Consider the following 17,606-nt stretch of genomic DNA (forward strand, 5'->3'; position numbering starts at 1 on the left):
CTGGAGGGACACGCCCACGCTACCCTCCGACCTCCAGGCCACATGGAGCCACAGTATAAGGCTGAAAGAGCCGCAGGTTGCAGACGCCTGCATATGGCTCTCCAGCCACTGAGTATCTCCACCTTTGAGGCACATATCTTCTTGATAACTCAGACCTCTATAGAAGTGTCAGAAAATGTTACTTTGAGGTCAGCAATCTTTATAGGAAAGATCTGCTTCCTGCCAAGTGTGGACAAATAGGCCAAGGAATTAAGCCCCAGGTTGCAATCTACTTCCTGCCTGGCTCTAGGAGCAGGCATGAGGCTTTGTAGGTTATTAGTTTGTATAGTTTACAAGGCGTAATGCAGAAAGACCCATGGATGTACCTTAGATTACTGGATCCACTCGTCTCTGCTCAGCAATGGAAGAAACAGGAGCTACCGGATTTCTGTTGTGCTGCTATTACAGACTGGCTGTGACAGGAAATATTTGATGGCATTTTCGACCAATCAGATTCCATCAGGACTTCCTTGAAAACTGGCTGGTAACGAAGCTGTAGCCTACAAATTCCTTATGTCTCACTGCATTCAGTTTTCTGTCACAACTACACTAGGCTATGATTGGACAGTTAATGCAGCCCCATTCTCATATACAGTTGGAGATGAAATTAATTTTTTCATGAAAAGGTACACACAGGTGGTGGAGGGGGAGTGAATCTTTCCCCACCTTCCCTGCCTGTGGTCAGCAACGCTGAGCTCTTTCCTTGCACCCTGGTTCTGATGCCGGAACCAGGTAGGCAAGGAAAAGATGGAGCACAGAAAGGATTCAACTTCATTCTCCCTTTTAAAAGTTATCTCTCTCCCATGACAAGTTGGTTATTTTGAATTGTTCTCTAATTCTGTAGTCCTGGTCCTATTGCACGGTTCTCTAGTTCTTGTATGCTATCAGTCTGCACTGTTTTATATCATGTAAAGCACTAAGAGTCTCCACGAGGAAGGTGGGCTACAAAGTTAAACTAAACAAATGTGGCTACCTTCATCACATCTCCTTTGGGCTCCACTTCTACCAAAATTATTAGATAGCACAACTCCAGATTTGTAGTTTCCAACACAAAACAGTTTCCCAATTTTGCTTTATGTGGATGACACGTCTTCTAACAATCTAATGCAGAAACTTCTGTGAAATAACATCACAAAGCTACAGAGGAAACAAAAAAATAGGTTCAATAGCACAGGCCTTTGTTTCAGTCTTCTCTGTGATCTCCTCCTTTGCAATAGGCACCAATCGGTTGGTCTACAAAGAATTGAAGCAAAACTGAGAAAGTAGACACTTAAGCAATAGCTAGTGCACTAAATTCAGCGTTGATTCAGTAGCAGTCATGAACCAATGACAGATCTACTACTACTACACCTGTACAGCTGTCATGACCCTCTGTTTTAGCTTGTGTCCTGCCATGTTTCCAGCCACAGCGGGCTTCCTGCTTGACAGCCTGGGAAAGTTAATCTGTGCTCTGTTATCTCATGTCAGGGGGTGGTGTGAAACTCATTAGCGGTTATCACTGTCAAAGGAGAGAGTGTGTATGTTTTCTCACCTTCAGAGAGGGAATAAGATGGGGGTGGGTCTCACATGTCTCACTGAGAAAATATCTTTTGCCTGTAGTCTTTTGGTCAGATCAAATGATATAGCTACCAGCTATTCCTAGGCGTGTCAACAATAAAACAAGAACTTCTTCTTTCAAAGTACTGATTCCCATCTTTGAGCAAGTCTGGGGCTGTGACCACAGCATCACTACTGAGGCTCTAGCTCAGGGGTCTGCAACCTGCAGCTCTCCAGATGTTCATGGACCACAATTCCCATCAGCCCCTGCCACCATGGCCCACATCAAAATAGGATTCTTTGTCATCATTCCAAATGGTGGCCAAATTAGTCTGTGGTAGTGAAATTAAGCAGGAATCCAGCAGGACCTTAAAGACTAACAAAATTGATTCAAGCATAAACTTCGAATGTAGGGTAAGTGTAGATAACTGGGGAAGGCAACAGTCAACGGCCTAGTCAATGTCATGTTGTGATGTCACCCCAGGGGTTAGTAATAACCCGGTGCTAGCATTGGGAACCACCTTGGCTTTTAAGCTTTCAAGGAGTCAGATCTCATTGCTTCTGAGAAGTTGACTCATGCAAATTTATGCTGGAATAAGCTTTATTAGTCTTTAAGGTGGTACTGGGCTCCTTTTTCTTCTATCTCTCCTTTTTTGAAATCCTGCTCAACTACATATTTGGACGGAACATACAGAAAAAGTAGCATTTGCGTGCTTCTGATGAAGGCAAACAAAACAGAGAAGGGAAGTGGTCTGGCAAATAAAAATACTGTATTTTATGAGTCCAGCTCAGATTCCAAATACTGCCAGTTTTCAAGAAGTCAGATATTCCCCCAAAAACCCAGTGGAGGGAAAGCCCTGCACCTCAAGAAGGAGACCCACAAACCCCCCATGTAATGCGTGCAGATATAGCTTGTGCTCTGTGAACTTCCACAAGCCTGGGGGGCGGGGGGGGGGGGGTTGAGTTAATCAGGATTGTCTGGTTAGTTAGAAAGGTGACAGACGGCAGCTTTCTGGCCTCACAAACACTCCAGTGTTCAATGGGGCATGATCAATCACTCTCCTCTTACTGAAGGTGACAGCAACAGCCGTTACAAAGAGCAGGGTACGCTGCCCCTTTAGAACTCGGTAGCCTCCTGTTGTAGCATCATTTATTCAAGCAACCCTCTCTAGGCCAACAGCTAACAACAGGCCACACATTTCCTCTGATATTTCTGCTATCTTTTATACCTTTCTTTCAGCTTTTACTGCAGACACTTCTATGGCTTGACTAAAAGCATCCCGCACAGTCCAAAACTCCTACAAGGCAAGCTTGAGTGTCTGTGGTGAAGGCAAACATAGTGCCAAATTCTGATTTAGGCTGTTACTGCATCAGAGAATTTAGTCTATGCACATACAGGGTGGGTTAGGCCACCATTTCCAACTAGGCAGTGCATTTGAGCCAGACGCAGCCTGGGTAGGCAGTAAGACACTCACAGTGAGAAGTGTTAGCACAGGCACACTAGAGGCAGAGTTTATTACACTACGCAGGCTAACAACCCTGGGAAAGAAGAACCCCTGTAGTTAAGAATGTCAACCGGCTCTTTTAAAAAAAGAATACCATTGTAACCCCATTCTCCTTTGGTCAATACAAAGCAAAAGAAGATTTATACAGAATGAGAAGCTCGGAAAAAAAACCCTGCTGCCTGGACCACCCAAAGCTGGGCAGAATACTTTTATTGTGGCCCACAGGTGACATTGTCCTCTGGCTGTCACAAGCAGCAAGTATTCTAATGTCAGAAAGTTGGGGTATATCATTTTTAATAAAAGCAATATTTACCAAGAGCTGCCATTCCTGACCTTGGGAGGGTAGTCGTGACCCTCCCATTTGCCCTCTGAATGTAAAAGGGTTGAGTGTGCGTGAGTGTGCAGTTTCTCTCGCCAGTGCAGACGCATGGTGTGGCTGGTCAAAGCCACAGAGTCTCTGATCCCTCATTTGTACGCAGCAGTCTTTTAAAAAAAATATTGTATTATAATAGGAATCTCTTTTCATCTCTGTATTTTGGAAAAGTGTCAATCGTCCGTGAGGTCCTGCACAAAGAGAACTTCCGTGTGGCTGAGTCCAGCTTCCTGGAGCGTGGGCGGATTGGGCCACTCCTCTGAGGGAAGGCAGGGCAGGACACGGCGAGGGAAGTTGGCCTCGATCTGGAACTTCTCTGGGCTCTCTTTCAAAGAGAATAGGAAGTCATGGATCACCTGAAGTAAAAGGGTAGAATTACTTGCCATAGTCCTTGCAGCTGTGGAATAAAGCAGTTCAATGTACCAAGTCCCGTTTTAATACTCTCATTTGTGCTGAAGAGAATAATATCCCCTGAAGAGGACTTTTTACCATCAAAATGCAGAGATGGAAGCCCATGAGAAATCAGATTATACCCCTTTCCTATATAACATCACCTTGACCAAAAAAGAAGCCCCATATTTTCAGAGACATTGTTTCATGAGGGATTGTGTGGGCCAATAAAAAGCAAGTAAGTTTACAGGTAGAAAACCCAGGTATCAATCGCTAATAAAGTACATAGTAAATTAAGCAACCTAAAGAAAGCCTTTTTTAGCAAAACCTCTTGCCAGGATATGTGTCAGACAATAATGAATTAAGCCACCACTGTATTTTGATGCAAGTCTTTTCAACTTTGTTTAGTTTCCATACCTGGGTATTTTGCACCCCTCCCAGAAAGGTACTAAGTTGGTTAAAAAACCTAAGATACACATTCTCTAGTCATCAAAGTATTTGCCACCAGACACAAAAGCACAAATCTCTCCTCCATTCTCACCGTTAACGACTGTGTAAAATGGAATCGCCGCTCCACCCTAGAGTCATTAGGCATTTTGAAGATGATTTTGACACTTTCTGGGTCATCAGGATGAGGTTCTGGTGGAAGGCATTCAGATTTCCGTTCTTTCTCCTCCTGCAAAGTCTACGTGTGAAGAAAATGGATGTGTGAACAGCTATCTCTCTCTACAAGAGATTTGACAAACTTTAAACAAAATTGCAGCAGAGGAGCAGTTAACTGTTTATCAACAATGACAGTCACTGCATCTCAAACACCCTTCAAAACTGAACAGTCAAGTCACCTTTCCTACAGATCAAGGTGTGACAGAGGCTGCTAGCAAGAATTTGGTAAGGCAGCAAAATAATTTGTATTGGTAAGGATAGACAGACACCAACCAGCCCAAATTATTTATTTATACATTTACACCCTGCTTTCCTTCCCAATGGGGATCCAAAGCAGCTTACAACCTTATTCTTCCCTTCTCTATTTTATCCTCACAATCACGATAAAAGAGAGGTTAAGTTGACGGAGAATTTGAGGTCACCATCTGAGCTTCATGGCAGAGCTGGATCAGATCCGACTCCTCCACTCTAATCACTACAACACATTGGTTCTCTTGAAGTTAAAAGTCCCATTTAATTCAATAGCAGCCAACATGCATGCTTAAATCTCTTCCACAGAAGAAATGTAGTTGGGTTCTGCTCTTTGTAATGCAAGCTGGATAATGTCCAGTGACATCTGCTTTATTAAGCTTCTAGAAGAAAGTGCAAGCATGTACGCTGATTTCTACTGCTCCCTGCCTGGGCCAAAGGTAGAAAGGTTTGATGGATTAAGAAGAATGCACCTATGCAAAAAGATGAATGATGAACTAACAAATGGAAGTTTTAATGACTTTGCATTAGTAATGACAGTACCAAGTTTCATTGTTCAGATCAAATATATATACATTATATGAAGTGAAATTTCCATTGTGGAAGACTGACCTACTGATTATAAAATGAAAGGGAAAAGTGCACATTATTTCAGTATCTTTTCCTAATCACCCATCTTTCAAATGAAAAGACAGACATTAATGTGAATAATACCACCATATTCTAAAATACGAACTGCAAAATCAAATCAAACCTTTACATGAGGACTTCTGACAAACTTGCAAGATCATACAGAATCACTAAGCAGAATTAGAAATTACAGAAAAGAGGCTTGTCACTAAGTTCACATTGTAAAGTGGATCAATTATAAAGGCTCCGTAAATTTATTACAGTGTGCAACAGATGTAATAATGAAAGAAAGGAACACTATCCAAACATCTTTACAGCCATGATTGTTTAAACATGAACACACTTACATTGTACAATCTGAATTCTCTCTACCAAACTGCTACTAGCATAGCTTCCTTGCTCAAAATGCATCAGGAAAGATGTATGTGAACTGAGAATTTACTATTTAGAACCCCAACTCTAAGAACTGGACAAATGGGCATGAAATCTCCTTTCACTTGAGATTTTAAAGGAAAATCCAAAGGCATATCTGCCTGGTGACATGGGGTAACCCATGTCCCCAGGTGCAATTAATCTGGTCACGTGGGGGGGGGGCACAAAATTCCCCCCCCCACATGACCAGATGCCTTTCCCTGCCCCCAGAGTCTTCGGCCTCCCTTGGCCTGCCCACGTCATCGAAGAGGACGACGTGGACGAGGGAAGTGGTTGAGACAAACGGCGTTCCTCTAGCCGCTTCCCTTCTCCAAGTGGGCTGCCTGCTCAGAGGAAAGGGAAGTGGTGAAGGCGTCCCTCCAGCCGTTCCCCTTCTTCTCCAAGTGGGAAGGGAAGTGGTGAAGGCTGCCGCCACTGAAGCATCCACTGGCAAAGGTAAGTGGGGCGCTGGGGCCCACACCCAGAGCAGGTTTTGCCTCCGGGCGCCATTTTACCCTGGTAAGCCTCTGGGAAAGTCTGAATGAACTAGCTACCTTGGAGACTGTCAATAAATCTATTATTGTTTAAAATGACACAAGTCCCCTTTGGTTTTTGGTGCACAAACTAACATTGCTACCCTACTTGAATTATTTCCCAAAGTAGTGGAGATATAACAGGGGAGTGGGGTATTGATTTGCATATTTGCATAGTAATTCAAAAATCAAATGAAATCAAGGACTGTAATTCACCGCTATTGACACATTTATTTCTCACCCGTCTCCTCCTCTCCTCTGCGAGCTTCTGCTGCTGCACCTCCTCCTCCTTCCTTCTCTTCCTCTCCCGCTCTTCCTTTTTCTTGCGTTCTTTCTCCTGATCTGCCCGTAACGAAGCCAAATATGCCTCATCCTGTTGCTGTCTTAGGACTTGAGTTTGGTTTCTCTCTTCTCTGACAAAGAAGGGATACCATTAGTGCACTTTAAATATAGTTAGAATAATGCCTGTGATCAAGAAAAGAAATTTAATGTTTGCTGAACTGGTGTGGGATGCTTTGCAAACTGAAGAACGTGTTAGGAGCATGTCATTTAATTCTAGGCTGTGGCTAGCCTACTCTAATAGGCACATGGCTGAAATCTAAAGGACTGCACAGTTCTTCAATTATCAACATCACCACCACCACCCCACACACACAATAAAGATCCAGGCACATAGCTGAGAACTAGGAATCTTTACAGATGTTTAAAGTCTTTCTTTTTAGGAGAAAAATTATGGCTTTCCCTAGTCCAGGGGTGGCCAACCTGCACTCCAGATGTTCATGGACTACAATTCCCATCAGCCCCTGCTGTCATTCTGGCAGGGGCTGATGGAAGGTCATTCTGGCAGGGGCTGATGGAAATTGTAGTCATTCTGGCAGGTCATTCTGGCAGGGGCTGATGGAAATTGTAGTCCATGAACATCTGGGGTGTCATAGGTTGGCCATCCCTGCCCTAGTCCATTACCACAGTACTGCCCAATCCCAGAACTATATTGCTTTTAAAAGTCCCATAACCAGAGGATTCCAGAAAGGGGTAAAGGAAATCTACCTTTGAGTTGGAGGATAAGAGGTGCCTAAAGAAATGTAGTGTTTAGTGATCTGAAGCTTCTGCTGGATGACTGTTGTTACACTGCTGCTGGCTACGGAGGGGCCAGAGAAACAACTTGCCACTAGCATACATGTTGATTAGGCAATGTTAACAGAGCGGTAAACTGAAGATAGGAGCATTTTCCCCATCTCTCATGCTATATGCCCAAATGTGAGTCAGTGGTCATTCAATTCAAACAAACATGAGGACTGGGGCCAAATGAAATGCAGCAACTGACTGTGTAGATGTATGCAGATCTGTTGCCAACTTACCTTTCCAGGCGCTCAGAAACCAGGTATGTCTGGTTGGCATCCATGATGAATGTCAATTGATTCATGAGGTCATCAGGTTGGATGAGTCCTTCTAACCTTCCCACTACAGTCATTCTGCGATCTTTCAACATGATCATTGCTAGGAAAGGGTAGGTGTTCTCACGCAGAGCCTGAGAAACTAGACAAACACAAACTGTAACCACTACTGGCAATCTCAGGACACAAAGGCACTTAGGAAGAAAAAAACCCTTTGTTTTACTTGTCAACGACCATCTACTTTTGACAGGTAGTTGACCCAAAGGTTTCAAGCAGGGGATTTGTCCAGGTGTGCTACCTGTGCTTCTTTTTTACCTGGTAACTTCTGCATAAAAATTGTGTTCCACAGTCCCTCCCTAGAAGACTGTGCAGGCTACTTATCTTCCACTTCAGGCTTTCTTAGCTGACATTTAAGATGAGGGACAATTTGTTCTGTATGAGTTCCATTCCAATTGTAAATTTGTTTTGGAGTTCTGGTATTAAAGTTTATTTCAGTGTTAATAGCATAAATGCACGCTCACTAGGAAATTGATATATGAAGGAACAATAGTACTAGGCAAGAGAGTAGAAGAGAGAAAAGCCAACTTCCAGAATTAAGGAGAAGGCACCAGAGAAATTATTTTTTTTTGCGGGGGGGGGGGGGCATAATTTAGCTCAGCCTTTAGAATAATGTTTAAGGTTATGGCCATAAAATTTTTCAAAATTTAATACCTGAAAATCCATAGGTGGAATTTTTACACCAGTAAGAGTTTGAGAGTTCTCTCAGGACACTATGAGGTCAAGGAAATCAGACTATGGAATTCAGCAAACCTCCACCCACCCCGGAAAGTTCCTAATTCAGCCAACACATTAACACAGTCCTTGAAGACAACAAGAATAAGACTTTTAGCTTTGATAACAGAGCAGAAGGAACCAAGAACTAACTTTTAGGTGCTCATTTGGCCACTAAAAATGAAACACTATCTAAGATTTGTAGATTTCTCTGGAGCTGTGTAGACAGGGGTCTGCAACCTTCGGCTTTCCAGATGGTCATGGACTACAATTCCCAATTGGCCATGCTGGCAGGTGCTGATGGGATTTGTAGTCCATGAACGTCTGGAGAGCCGCAGGTTGCAGACCCCTGCTCCAGCAAAAAGAGATAGAATAAAAGCAGTTGGCAGGAAGAGGTTATTTTAGCAGCCTGATTCTTAACATTTACTTTGAACATGCCCCGTAAGTACATAAACCTCTGCCCACCCCCTGCCCTGGAAATATGCATAAGATTGTTCTCTAAGGCTGCAATCCTATGCACAATTATCCAGGACTAAGCCTACTGAGCAGGTTATTAAAGTGCAAGTTGTATTAGCATTAGATGATATTACCTCTGTATCCTTCAGGCTTATTTGTAGAACAAGCCCAGAAAAGCATCCTGGTATTGATAAGGGAGATCACTTCAGGTGAACAGAGAGTGTTGCTGTAGGGAGTGAATAAGAGATAAACACTTGAAGCCACATCTAGAACCCACATATGTCTCAATTTATTAAGAAAAATCTCAACTAACCTACCGACAGAATTCATCAGTATCTTGATGATCATCACCATGAAGGTAGACCAGGAGGAAGCGGAGCTCCCTCTTTGCATCGTTCAGTGCCTGGAGGGAAAGCAGAAACAAACTGAGAGGTAGTTTGACAACGTGCCCAAGGGATAAGTGTCAGTCATCAAGAAATTAGTTTGCTTCCATCAAACAGTCCGTGATGCAGAGCATGCAAAGAGACTGTGCTGAACATTTCTCTACATCAGCATGCTCAGCTGGGCCTTTTATTTGGAAAAGATCTAAGACTGGACCCTCTTTCCAGTTCTCCTGGTAAAAACAATGCTGGTATAGAGCAATATATACAGTGCTGCACTTGCACATGGCCTCCAATCGGCTGCCTCATAGTTACCCAAGTTCAACTGCCTGGTGGTGAGGCTATAATCTAAGCTCTGGGTTCCATTCCCTAGTCATTGTTTAGTGGTAGAATTCGCCGTTTGTTTGAAAAAAATTAGATCTCCGTGCTTTTGCAAAGAAGAAACATAATTTATCAGAATGGAAATTTAAAGACTGCTTTTGTAAGAGCCACCTCCCCCCAAAACAAATTACTCTAACATACCCCCATGACATAGAGTCAATACCTTATATACCAACCTGGCTATATGTTCCCTGGTAGAAGACAGGATGTATCCTTCCATATTTTTCTTCAAACATATGAATAAACGAAACAATGTCACCTACGGGGTCAGTGACCCGACTTCGAGGATCAGGGCGTATGAAACGCAAAGCAAACCTAGGAAAACGTAAAGGAGTTGAAGCATCAGCTTTCTAGGTACCCAGAACCTCAAGAACAAGTGATCACTGATTACTCTTGGCTGCTCTATTTTTCTTTTCAGAAGCAGAACCCCATTGTCCACAAACATGCTTTAAAATTACAAAATAGGTATACTATCATTTAATAATTAATTTGTATTAAGCAGCCCTGAGCATACACACATGCTTGCTTAGGAAGGGTCCATTGGATACTTACCGTGAAGGGCCTTTCTCATGGATGGCTAGGAGGACATCTTGTGTGGGGGCTTCCTTTCCCTTTTGCTAGGAGGCAGGAAAAGCTTTCACGTCACTTCCTGTATGCGCCTGGGAAGCCATCTTCTCCCCAGAAAATCAAGATTCTCATTTGTGGAAGGATGTTCAGGATCTACACTATGACATCTGCTCCACCTGATGAACACTTTCCAGGACAAATTGTATATGTTGTGTGAAACCAAGATGGTGGAAGTAACATTTTCTGAGTATCCTTTCATCCACAGTCTGTTCCTCTCAAGAGCCAGGTAGTCAGCTTGAGCCAACCTGGATCTGGGTGCCGCAGGGGCACCTGAGTTAGCAGGTCTGGAATGATCGGAAGACTGAAGGGAGTGGAGATTGACATTACTAGAATTGTTGAGTACCATGGCCGTCTGGAGCAATTAGAATGACTGTCACCTTTTTGTGGATATCTTCTGTAGAACCGTGAATTGTGGGAAGACATGCAGCAAGCAAGGAGGCCAAGGTGTTGTCAGTGCATCCGTTGCGTTGGCTGCTGGTTGATGATGGCGTGTCATGAACCGAGTGAGTTGAAAGTTGCCTGGGGAGGCAAACAAGTCCATCTCCTGGTTGCCTAGCTGTTGGCAGATCATCTGGAAGATCCGTGGGTTGAGCTTCAATTCTCCCTCTGACAACTGCTGCTGGCTGAGCCAGTCGGCCCCGGTACTCAGCACGCCCTCAATGTATTCGGCATTTAATGACTGAAGATGTTTTTCTGCCCACGTGAGGATCTTGGAAGCCTCTTGGTGTAATTTCAAGGATCTGGATCCTCCCTGATTGTTGACATACATCTTTGCAGATGTATTGTCGGTCTTGTTCAGGACATGCTGATGTTGAAGCTGTGGGCGGAAGTGTTGCAGGGCTAGAAAAATGGCCCTGGTTTCCAGTATGTTGATGGGCAACCTTGATTCATCTTTCGACCACTGTCCTTGCACCAATTAGTGTTGAAGGGTCGCTCCCCACCCCTATAAGCTGACATTGGTGAATAGTTGTGGGTGAGCTTGGTGCAAATAGGTCTTCCCTTGGTTCAGGTTGGATTTATTTATTTATTTATTTATTTGATTTTTATACCGCCCGATCACCGAAGGGATTGTAGGGTCCACTTCTGCAGGTTGGTTCGAAGGGAGCTGGGGACTGACAGAGTTTTGTCTCGCTTCTGTATTATTCAAGACTGGAAGGGACGTAGGAATTGTTGCAGAGGCCGTGCGTGGAACCTGCACCATTGCGTGAAGTCTGTGACTGAGATCAACAGTCCCATCAGGCTGGCCAGTTGCAGTAGCTTCACCGTCCTGGCCGAGATCACTGCTGCTATCGAGTGCTGGATTTTCAGGATCTTGTCCCTGGGAATGAATAAGGTGTCCCGAGTGGTGTCTATCACAGCTCCAAGATTGATCTGGAAACCATGTTCAGAAAGGACTCTCTGAGATGTCTGGATGTCTCACAACGCCTGATCGTGAGACTTTGACCTGATGAGAAGGTTGTCGAGGTAGGGATGTATGTGAATCCCCTGTTCCCTCAACAAGATGACAGGTGCAAGAACCTTTGAAAAGGTCCTGGGGGCTATGGTGAGTCCGAATGGGAGCGCCCTGAACTGGAAGTGTTGGTTATGAACAACAAATCTGAGATTGATCGCTAGTTGGAGGTAGGCCTCCATCAAGTCCAATGAACTCATGAAGTCCTTCTATCGGAGAGATACCGTGATGGAACGTAGTGTCTCCATCCAGAATTTTGGGAGCTTGACATACTGTTTAGAGTGCGAAGGCTGAGAATCGCCCTCCAATCTCCCGACCTTTTGGGTACTGTAAAGAAGTTTGAATACAGTCCTAAAAATTTTTCTGACTGTGAGATCAGTTCTATGGCTTTTATTGAATAAGGTGATGGACCGCTTTCCAGGTTCTGGTGCCTTTGTCCCATTGCGCAGAGAGCAATGATGGAATGAAGTGTTGATGAGGGATGTGTATAAACTCAATCATGTATCCCATGGAAATCACCTCTGCAACCCAGTGGTCCAAGTGGTCGCCCTGCCAAGAGTGACGAAAGTATAGAAGACAACCACCTACTGGGATGGCTTGGTTGTCAATTGTTTAGAGGGGTGTTCTGGTTGGAAGGGCTTGCTGGGTTTATAGCTTGGGTGAAAGGAATTTCACCCTTGAAAGGATCTCTGTGTTTGCGAAGATCTGTGGTGATGCCATGAACCCTAGGGTTAACATGCATTGTGGGACCCATCCCAAGGTGCCCTTGGGAGTACTCTATGGGAATGAAAAGTATTCCTGTTTGAGCCTTGGGGCCGGTCCTGTTGAACAAACTTCGGCATGGCCTTCTTTTTGTTCTTTTTATTTATTTTATTTTTATTTATTCTTCAATTTATATCCCGCCCAATCCCCGAAGGGCTCCTTTGTTTCTATGAGGACCTGATCTAATTCTTTCACCATGGAGGATGGGCCAGTACCTTAATGGCAGACACCAACCATTTGTGGGATTTACACAAGACCAAGTCTGACCTTTTATCTAATGGGTCCTTGATATTTCCCTCACCCTCCTTGGTGACCAGGCCACCTGAGTGTAAGGCCACAACTGGGGAATCTACCAGGGGGATTTTAAGCAGGCCATGGATGTATTCCAGTACAGCATACAGCTTCCTGAACGAGGGTGGGAGTCCCTTATGGGTGGCAGGGCCCATCCATTCCCTCCTGATGCTTTTTTTCAAAACACTCTGGGATGGGGAAAAAACCCTGATCTTGTTTCTGAGAGAAATAATTAACATGCCCCTGGGGACATCCCTTAAGGGCTTGGACTGGGCCTGAGAGGAAGCAACTTCTGCATCCTCAGGGTCCTGGAGGTGTAGGGCAGTAATAGTTTTATTATTGAGGAACTGTAAAGTCTCCTGCTTGAAAAAATGCATAGATTGATTATGGGAGGCTCTAGCATAAGATTCAGGCAGGGGTTCCTGCTGTTGCTCCCTAAGGAGGGTTTGGCTGGCATTGGGCACAGGAACTTGGCCTTTATAGGTGGCTGAGTGGTATTTATGAATTTCCTCCTGCATAACAGCCCTAAACCTGTTAATGAGAGCTTCTGTAGGAGCATTCTGCTCGGAAGGAGCGTTACTTGTGAGTAACGTGTCGGCCATTTCCTCTCCTCCCCCTGTGGACCTGAGATCCTGCCTTGTTTCAGAAGGGTGATCACCAGGAGGATTCCTCACCGTTTCCAACGCAAGGCACTTTGTTGGTGGTGCTGGCCTGAGCGCAGCAGCTAGATGAAGCGCCCTGGGAAGGCGTTCGACTGGGTTGAGGAGCAACGCGGCGCTTCTTGTACTCAGTAGTGGTCATGTCGTCCATTGGTCAGGCCGCTTGGTCTTTCTGCGGCCACGACCATTTGTTCTGCTCAGGGGGAGGCTTGGGGCTCCCTGAGCGAGTTTGCGGCTTCTGGGCTCAATTCCGAGTTGCCCTGGTTGCTTCTGTTGCAGAGAGGGCAAAAATCTCCCTTTCAGGGGAGAAGGAGCCGGTCACAATACTGAGGCGGGCTGAAGAGAAAAATGGCGGGAAAAAGGAAGCCGTGTGGCCTTGGGAGCCGGTGCAGCTAAGTTTGCTCCAAATGCACAAACTAAAGAATCCAAGGTGGCCAAGGGATACAGGAACAACACACAAAGGGTCACACTCACAGAGAAGACAGATGGAAGGAATCGAAGATCAGTTTCCGTGAGAGCCTGAAGAAACCATACACTCCCTGCAGAGGCAGGAATTAAACTGGGGAGAAGATGGCTTCCCAGGCTCATACAGGAAGTGACATGACAGTTTTTACTGCCTCCTAGCAAAAAGGAAGACCTCACACAAGATGTCCTCCACCTCCATGAGAAAATGGTCTTGTTAGATCAGAATCAAAGTATCCTTACAACAGCATTCATTTCAAGAGTTTCAGCAACAACACAGTCTTATCAAAAATTGTCCACCAATTGACCACAGCCTGCCTTATCAAGTCAATACTGGTGAATGAATAACCCTAGCACATACATTTAATGGACTTACCTAAATATATCAAGTAATGTGTAATATGTAAATCGGAATGGAAGCATTATCAAATAGTAACCCCATCCTAACAAGCCCTGAAACAAAGAGAGAGTTAGATGTTTACCAATGCAGTCTTTTATATACAACCTCAACTGTCTTATTTCTTAGGAGGTGCAGGGGAGGAGGGACATCACAGCATAAGTGTGGAAGCCACCAACTTCAGGTTTAACCTCAGACAAGACATTCAGGAGAAATGTTTCACATTTTATCCCACCCTTTCTCCAAGCAGTTCAGGGAAACATAGATAGCAGTCGTTGTCCCCCCTTCCTTATTTTATCCTAACACTTCTTTGAGGGAGGCAAACTAATCAAATGTGGCAGGCCAAAGTTATCCAGTAAGTTTCATGGCTGAGCAAGTTCTAGTTCTAGCCTAACATACTAAGTTCTTGTCTAACATACTAACCACTACAAAACACTGTCTCTTCAAGAAGAATATATTGTAAAAATGCTTTCCTTTAGTGTTAAGTTCATTTGGGGAATATTAGAAACAATTAACCAAATTTTGGTTTAAGTATCGTCTACTTTCAATATTGTTAGAATGGAAGACACCAATGCCATGCATATTTGTGGCTAACTAAGGACTACTTCACACAGGACTTCTGCTATCTGAAAGATAAGCTATATAGGGACAACCATGAACACCATTTTAACACTGTCCACTTTACAATATTTTTATTTTGTTTCAGAATACAGAAAATCTGGTTGCACTTACTAGGTCTTCAGTGCAGAAACACTCTGAAGACTGTGCTTGTGCAGACCAACTGGCTCAGCAGAGTTCTTTTAGCCCTTAGCAAAAGCAGGGAGAGATCTCCTCCCTGCGTCATCCATGGTGGTTCCTTCCCATCCAAACTCTCCAGTTCTTACTTGCCACCAAATGCCCTGAAAAACTATAAGCCAAAGGAACAGGAAAAGGGCATCCAGCGGGGTAGGAGGGAGGAATGCGTATCTGCACTGAAGACACAGATGAACACCAGTTACAATAAGCACAACCAGGTTTTCATCTGTGGTCTCAGTGCAGCCTCTCATTGGGGATTTCACGTGGAGATGCCACTTACAGCAGGAGGTGGGGGATTCCTCTTGCTGGAACATAGCATGGAGAACAGCTTCCCCAACATCAGTATCTTTTCTCACCAGCAGGTCGATGGCGTAATGTCTGACAAAGTATTACTGGTAGACTACGTAGCTGACTTTTAGATGTCCACAAAGTGGCACTCTCCTGTGGAAAGTGGGCGAAGCCCCATGGGCCCTCACCAGAGGTGGAGCAAAGGGGAACTGCGCCCGGAAGGCACGCGCATCCTGCGCCCCTGCCGCCAGAATACCACGCCCCCTCTGCTGCTCCACCCGGGGCATCGTGCCCCACCGGTCCCCATTGGTGCTACACCACTGGCCCTCACTGAATGAGCCCTAACTTGCAAGGGACACTGTTTCCCTGCCCCACAGTACTTTTTAATTGCTTCCACCACCCACCTAGAGATGGTTTGTGACAAAACTGCTGCACCCTTCTTTGGATCATCATAACATACAAAGAGGGACTTGTCTTTTTAATGGGTCTGGTTCTGCTAAAATAGAATAATAAAACCCTTTTAACATCCAACAAGTGGGAGTTTTTCTGCCTCAGAGAAAGGCTGTGGGGGGAAAAATCCAGATATCGTGCACCAGCTAGGAAGTGGATACTACCTTGAGAAGGAAGTCTAGGCTAAGATGCAATACCACCTAGCTTTCAAAGAACTCTGGAAACAGTGGTTCAATCCTTAGAGCAGCCAGTTCATCCGCTCTCCTAATAGCAGTGACTGCCACCTTCTTGAAGAGGCACTCTAAGGAACAAATTGGCAACAGTTCAAAGGGAGCTTCCATCAAGCTGGTTAGCACAAGGGACACTTACCACTGTGGGACCAGTTTAAGTAAAGGTGGGAACATATGAAGCAGTTCTTTGAGGAATGTCTTTAAAAGACTATGGGGGAAAAGGGTGCCCCATCAACCAGATCATGATAGGCTGAAATATCAGCTATACGGATGCTGACAGATGATATCACCAATTCCTCTGTTGCCAGAGTCAAGAGTAGTCTAAGACTCTGAGAAGTGGACAGGAGAAAACTTCAATGTCTTCACCTCTAGCCCGCACCTCAATCTGACCCATTTCCCATTATAGGACTACTGCGTGGATGATTTCCTAGCCTGGACTCAAACTGCTGCTGGTTCAAGGCAGCAGATGAAACAACTAGTCAGGAAAAACTGGCTCAGTTAACTCCAACTCTGAAAAGCTGTCAAGGGTAGAAAAAAGCTAGTTAGCAAAAGCTGCCTCAGCTCAGAAGGGAAAAGCAAACAAAGAACCCTCATAAACCAAAGAGAAGGCTTGAATTGATCCGCATGGAGGGAAGGGGGGAACGCCGCCCTGAGTCATGTGATGGTTTGGGCAGGAAGAAACCGTCATGGACTACACAGGGAGAAGAGCACCCCTGCTGTGGCTAAGGTCTAAAAGAATTCTGCTGAGTCAGTTGGCCTGTGCAGGCGCAATCCCCAGTGGGAGGCTGCACTGAGACTGTAGATGAATACTAATATTTTACCTAAGAACAAAATTAAGCACACCAGTTGGGGAAGGAATAAACTAAGTTCACACTGGAACAATTTTCAGCAGACAAAAGGAACCAAAAAATAAAATTGAAACAGGTGAGAAAACCCAAATGTTCCAAGATCTAGGCAACTTGCAGAAAAATATTTTCCCTTCCCTGTAGGAGTGTTACTTCATAATATTGTCAAAAAGTATATCTCTAATTAAGGGAAGTGCAATGATGAAATAACTTGCCCTTGGTTGTGGTCTTGAAACAACATAGCTGTAAATCCTGTGGTCGGCAGTGTTGACTTGCAGTGGTCGGGAAGGTGGTGGATTGAAGACACTTGGGACACCCTCTTGTTCGTTCAGTCGATCCTGAACAGCTGCCTACAAAAGGAGGATCACAAAAGGATTACTAAAAGTAAAAGGATTACTAAAAGTATTATATTATTATTGAAGAAACATATGTACTATTTTGAACATTTTGGTTAAGGAGTAGCTTGGAACACCTAAGAGACATCCAGTTCAGTTGAATCCAGAGTATCCTTAACGAAGCTCCACTGAATAAACTGTCCCACCATTACACATGTAAGAACAGTCCATTGGATACTTACTGTGAAGGGACCTTCTGCTGGAGGATAGGGGAACATCTGAATGGGTGTTTTCCAGCTGCTGC

At 44.5% G+C, this 17,606-nt stretch overlaps 1 protein-coding gene across 1 annotated transcript in view; it reads right to left on the minus strand.

The window, feature by feature from the left end:
• Window positions 1–2,323: 2,323 nt before the first annotated feature.
• The window catches only part of FAF2 (Fas associated factor family member 2), a 36,222-nt gene continuing 20,939 nt past the window's right edge, over window positions 2,324–17,606 (minus strand). Inside the window, exons 3-11 of the mRNA XM_048490405.1 lie at window positions 17,183–17,317; window positions 14,339–14,415; window positions 9,888–10,026; window positions 9,268–9,353; window positions 9,085–9,176; window positions 7,688–7,865; window positions 6,571–6,742; window positions 4,385–4,528; window positions 2,324–3,809 (exon numbers count right to left, since the gene is read on the minus strand). Coding sequence (XP_048346362.1) covers window positions 3,627–3,809; window positions 4,385–4,528; window positions 6,571–6,742; window positions 7,688–7,865; window positions 9,085–9,176; window positions 9,268–9,353; window positions 9,888–10,026; window positions 14,339–14,415; window positions 17,183–17,317 — 1,206 coding nt within the window. The 3' untranslated portion in view covers window positions 2,324–3,626. The remainder of the gene's footprint in view (window positions 3,810–4,384; window positions 4,529–6,570; window positions 6,743–7,687; window positions 7,866–9,084; window positions 9,177–9,267; window positions 9,354–9,887; window positions 10,027–14,338; window positions 14,416–17,182; window positions 17,318–17,606) is intronic.

Source organism: Sphaerodactylus townsendi, linkage group LG03 (genome assembly GCF_021028975.2).
Source record: "Sphaerodactylus townsendi isolate TG3544 linkage group LG03, MPM_Stown_v2.3, whole genome shotgun sequence".
In the NCBI taxonomy this organism is placed as follows: domain Eukaryota; kingdom Metazoa; phylum Chordata; class Lepidosauria; order Squamata; family Sphaerodactylidae; genus Sphaerodactylus; species Sphaerodactylus townsendi.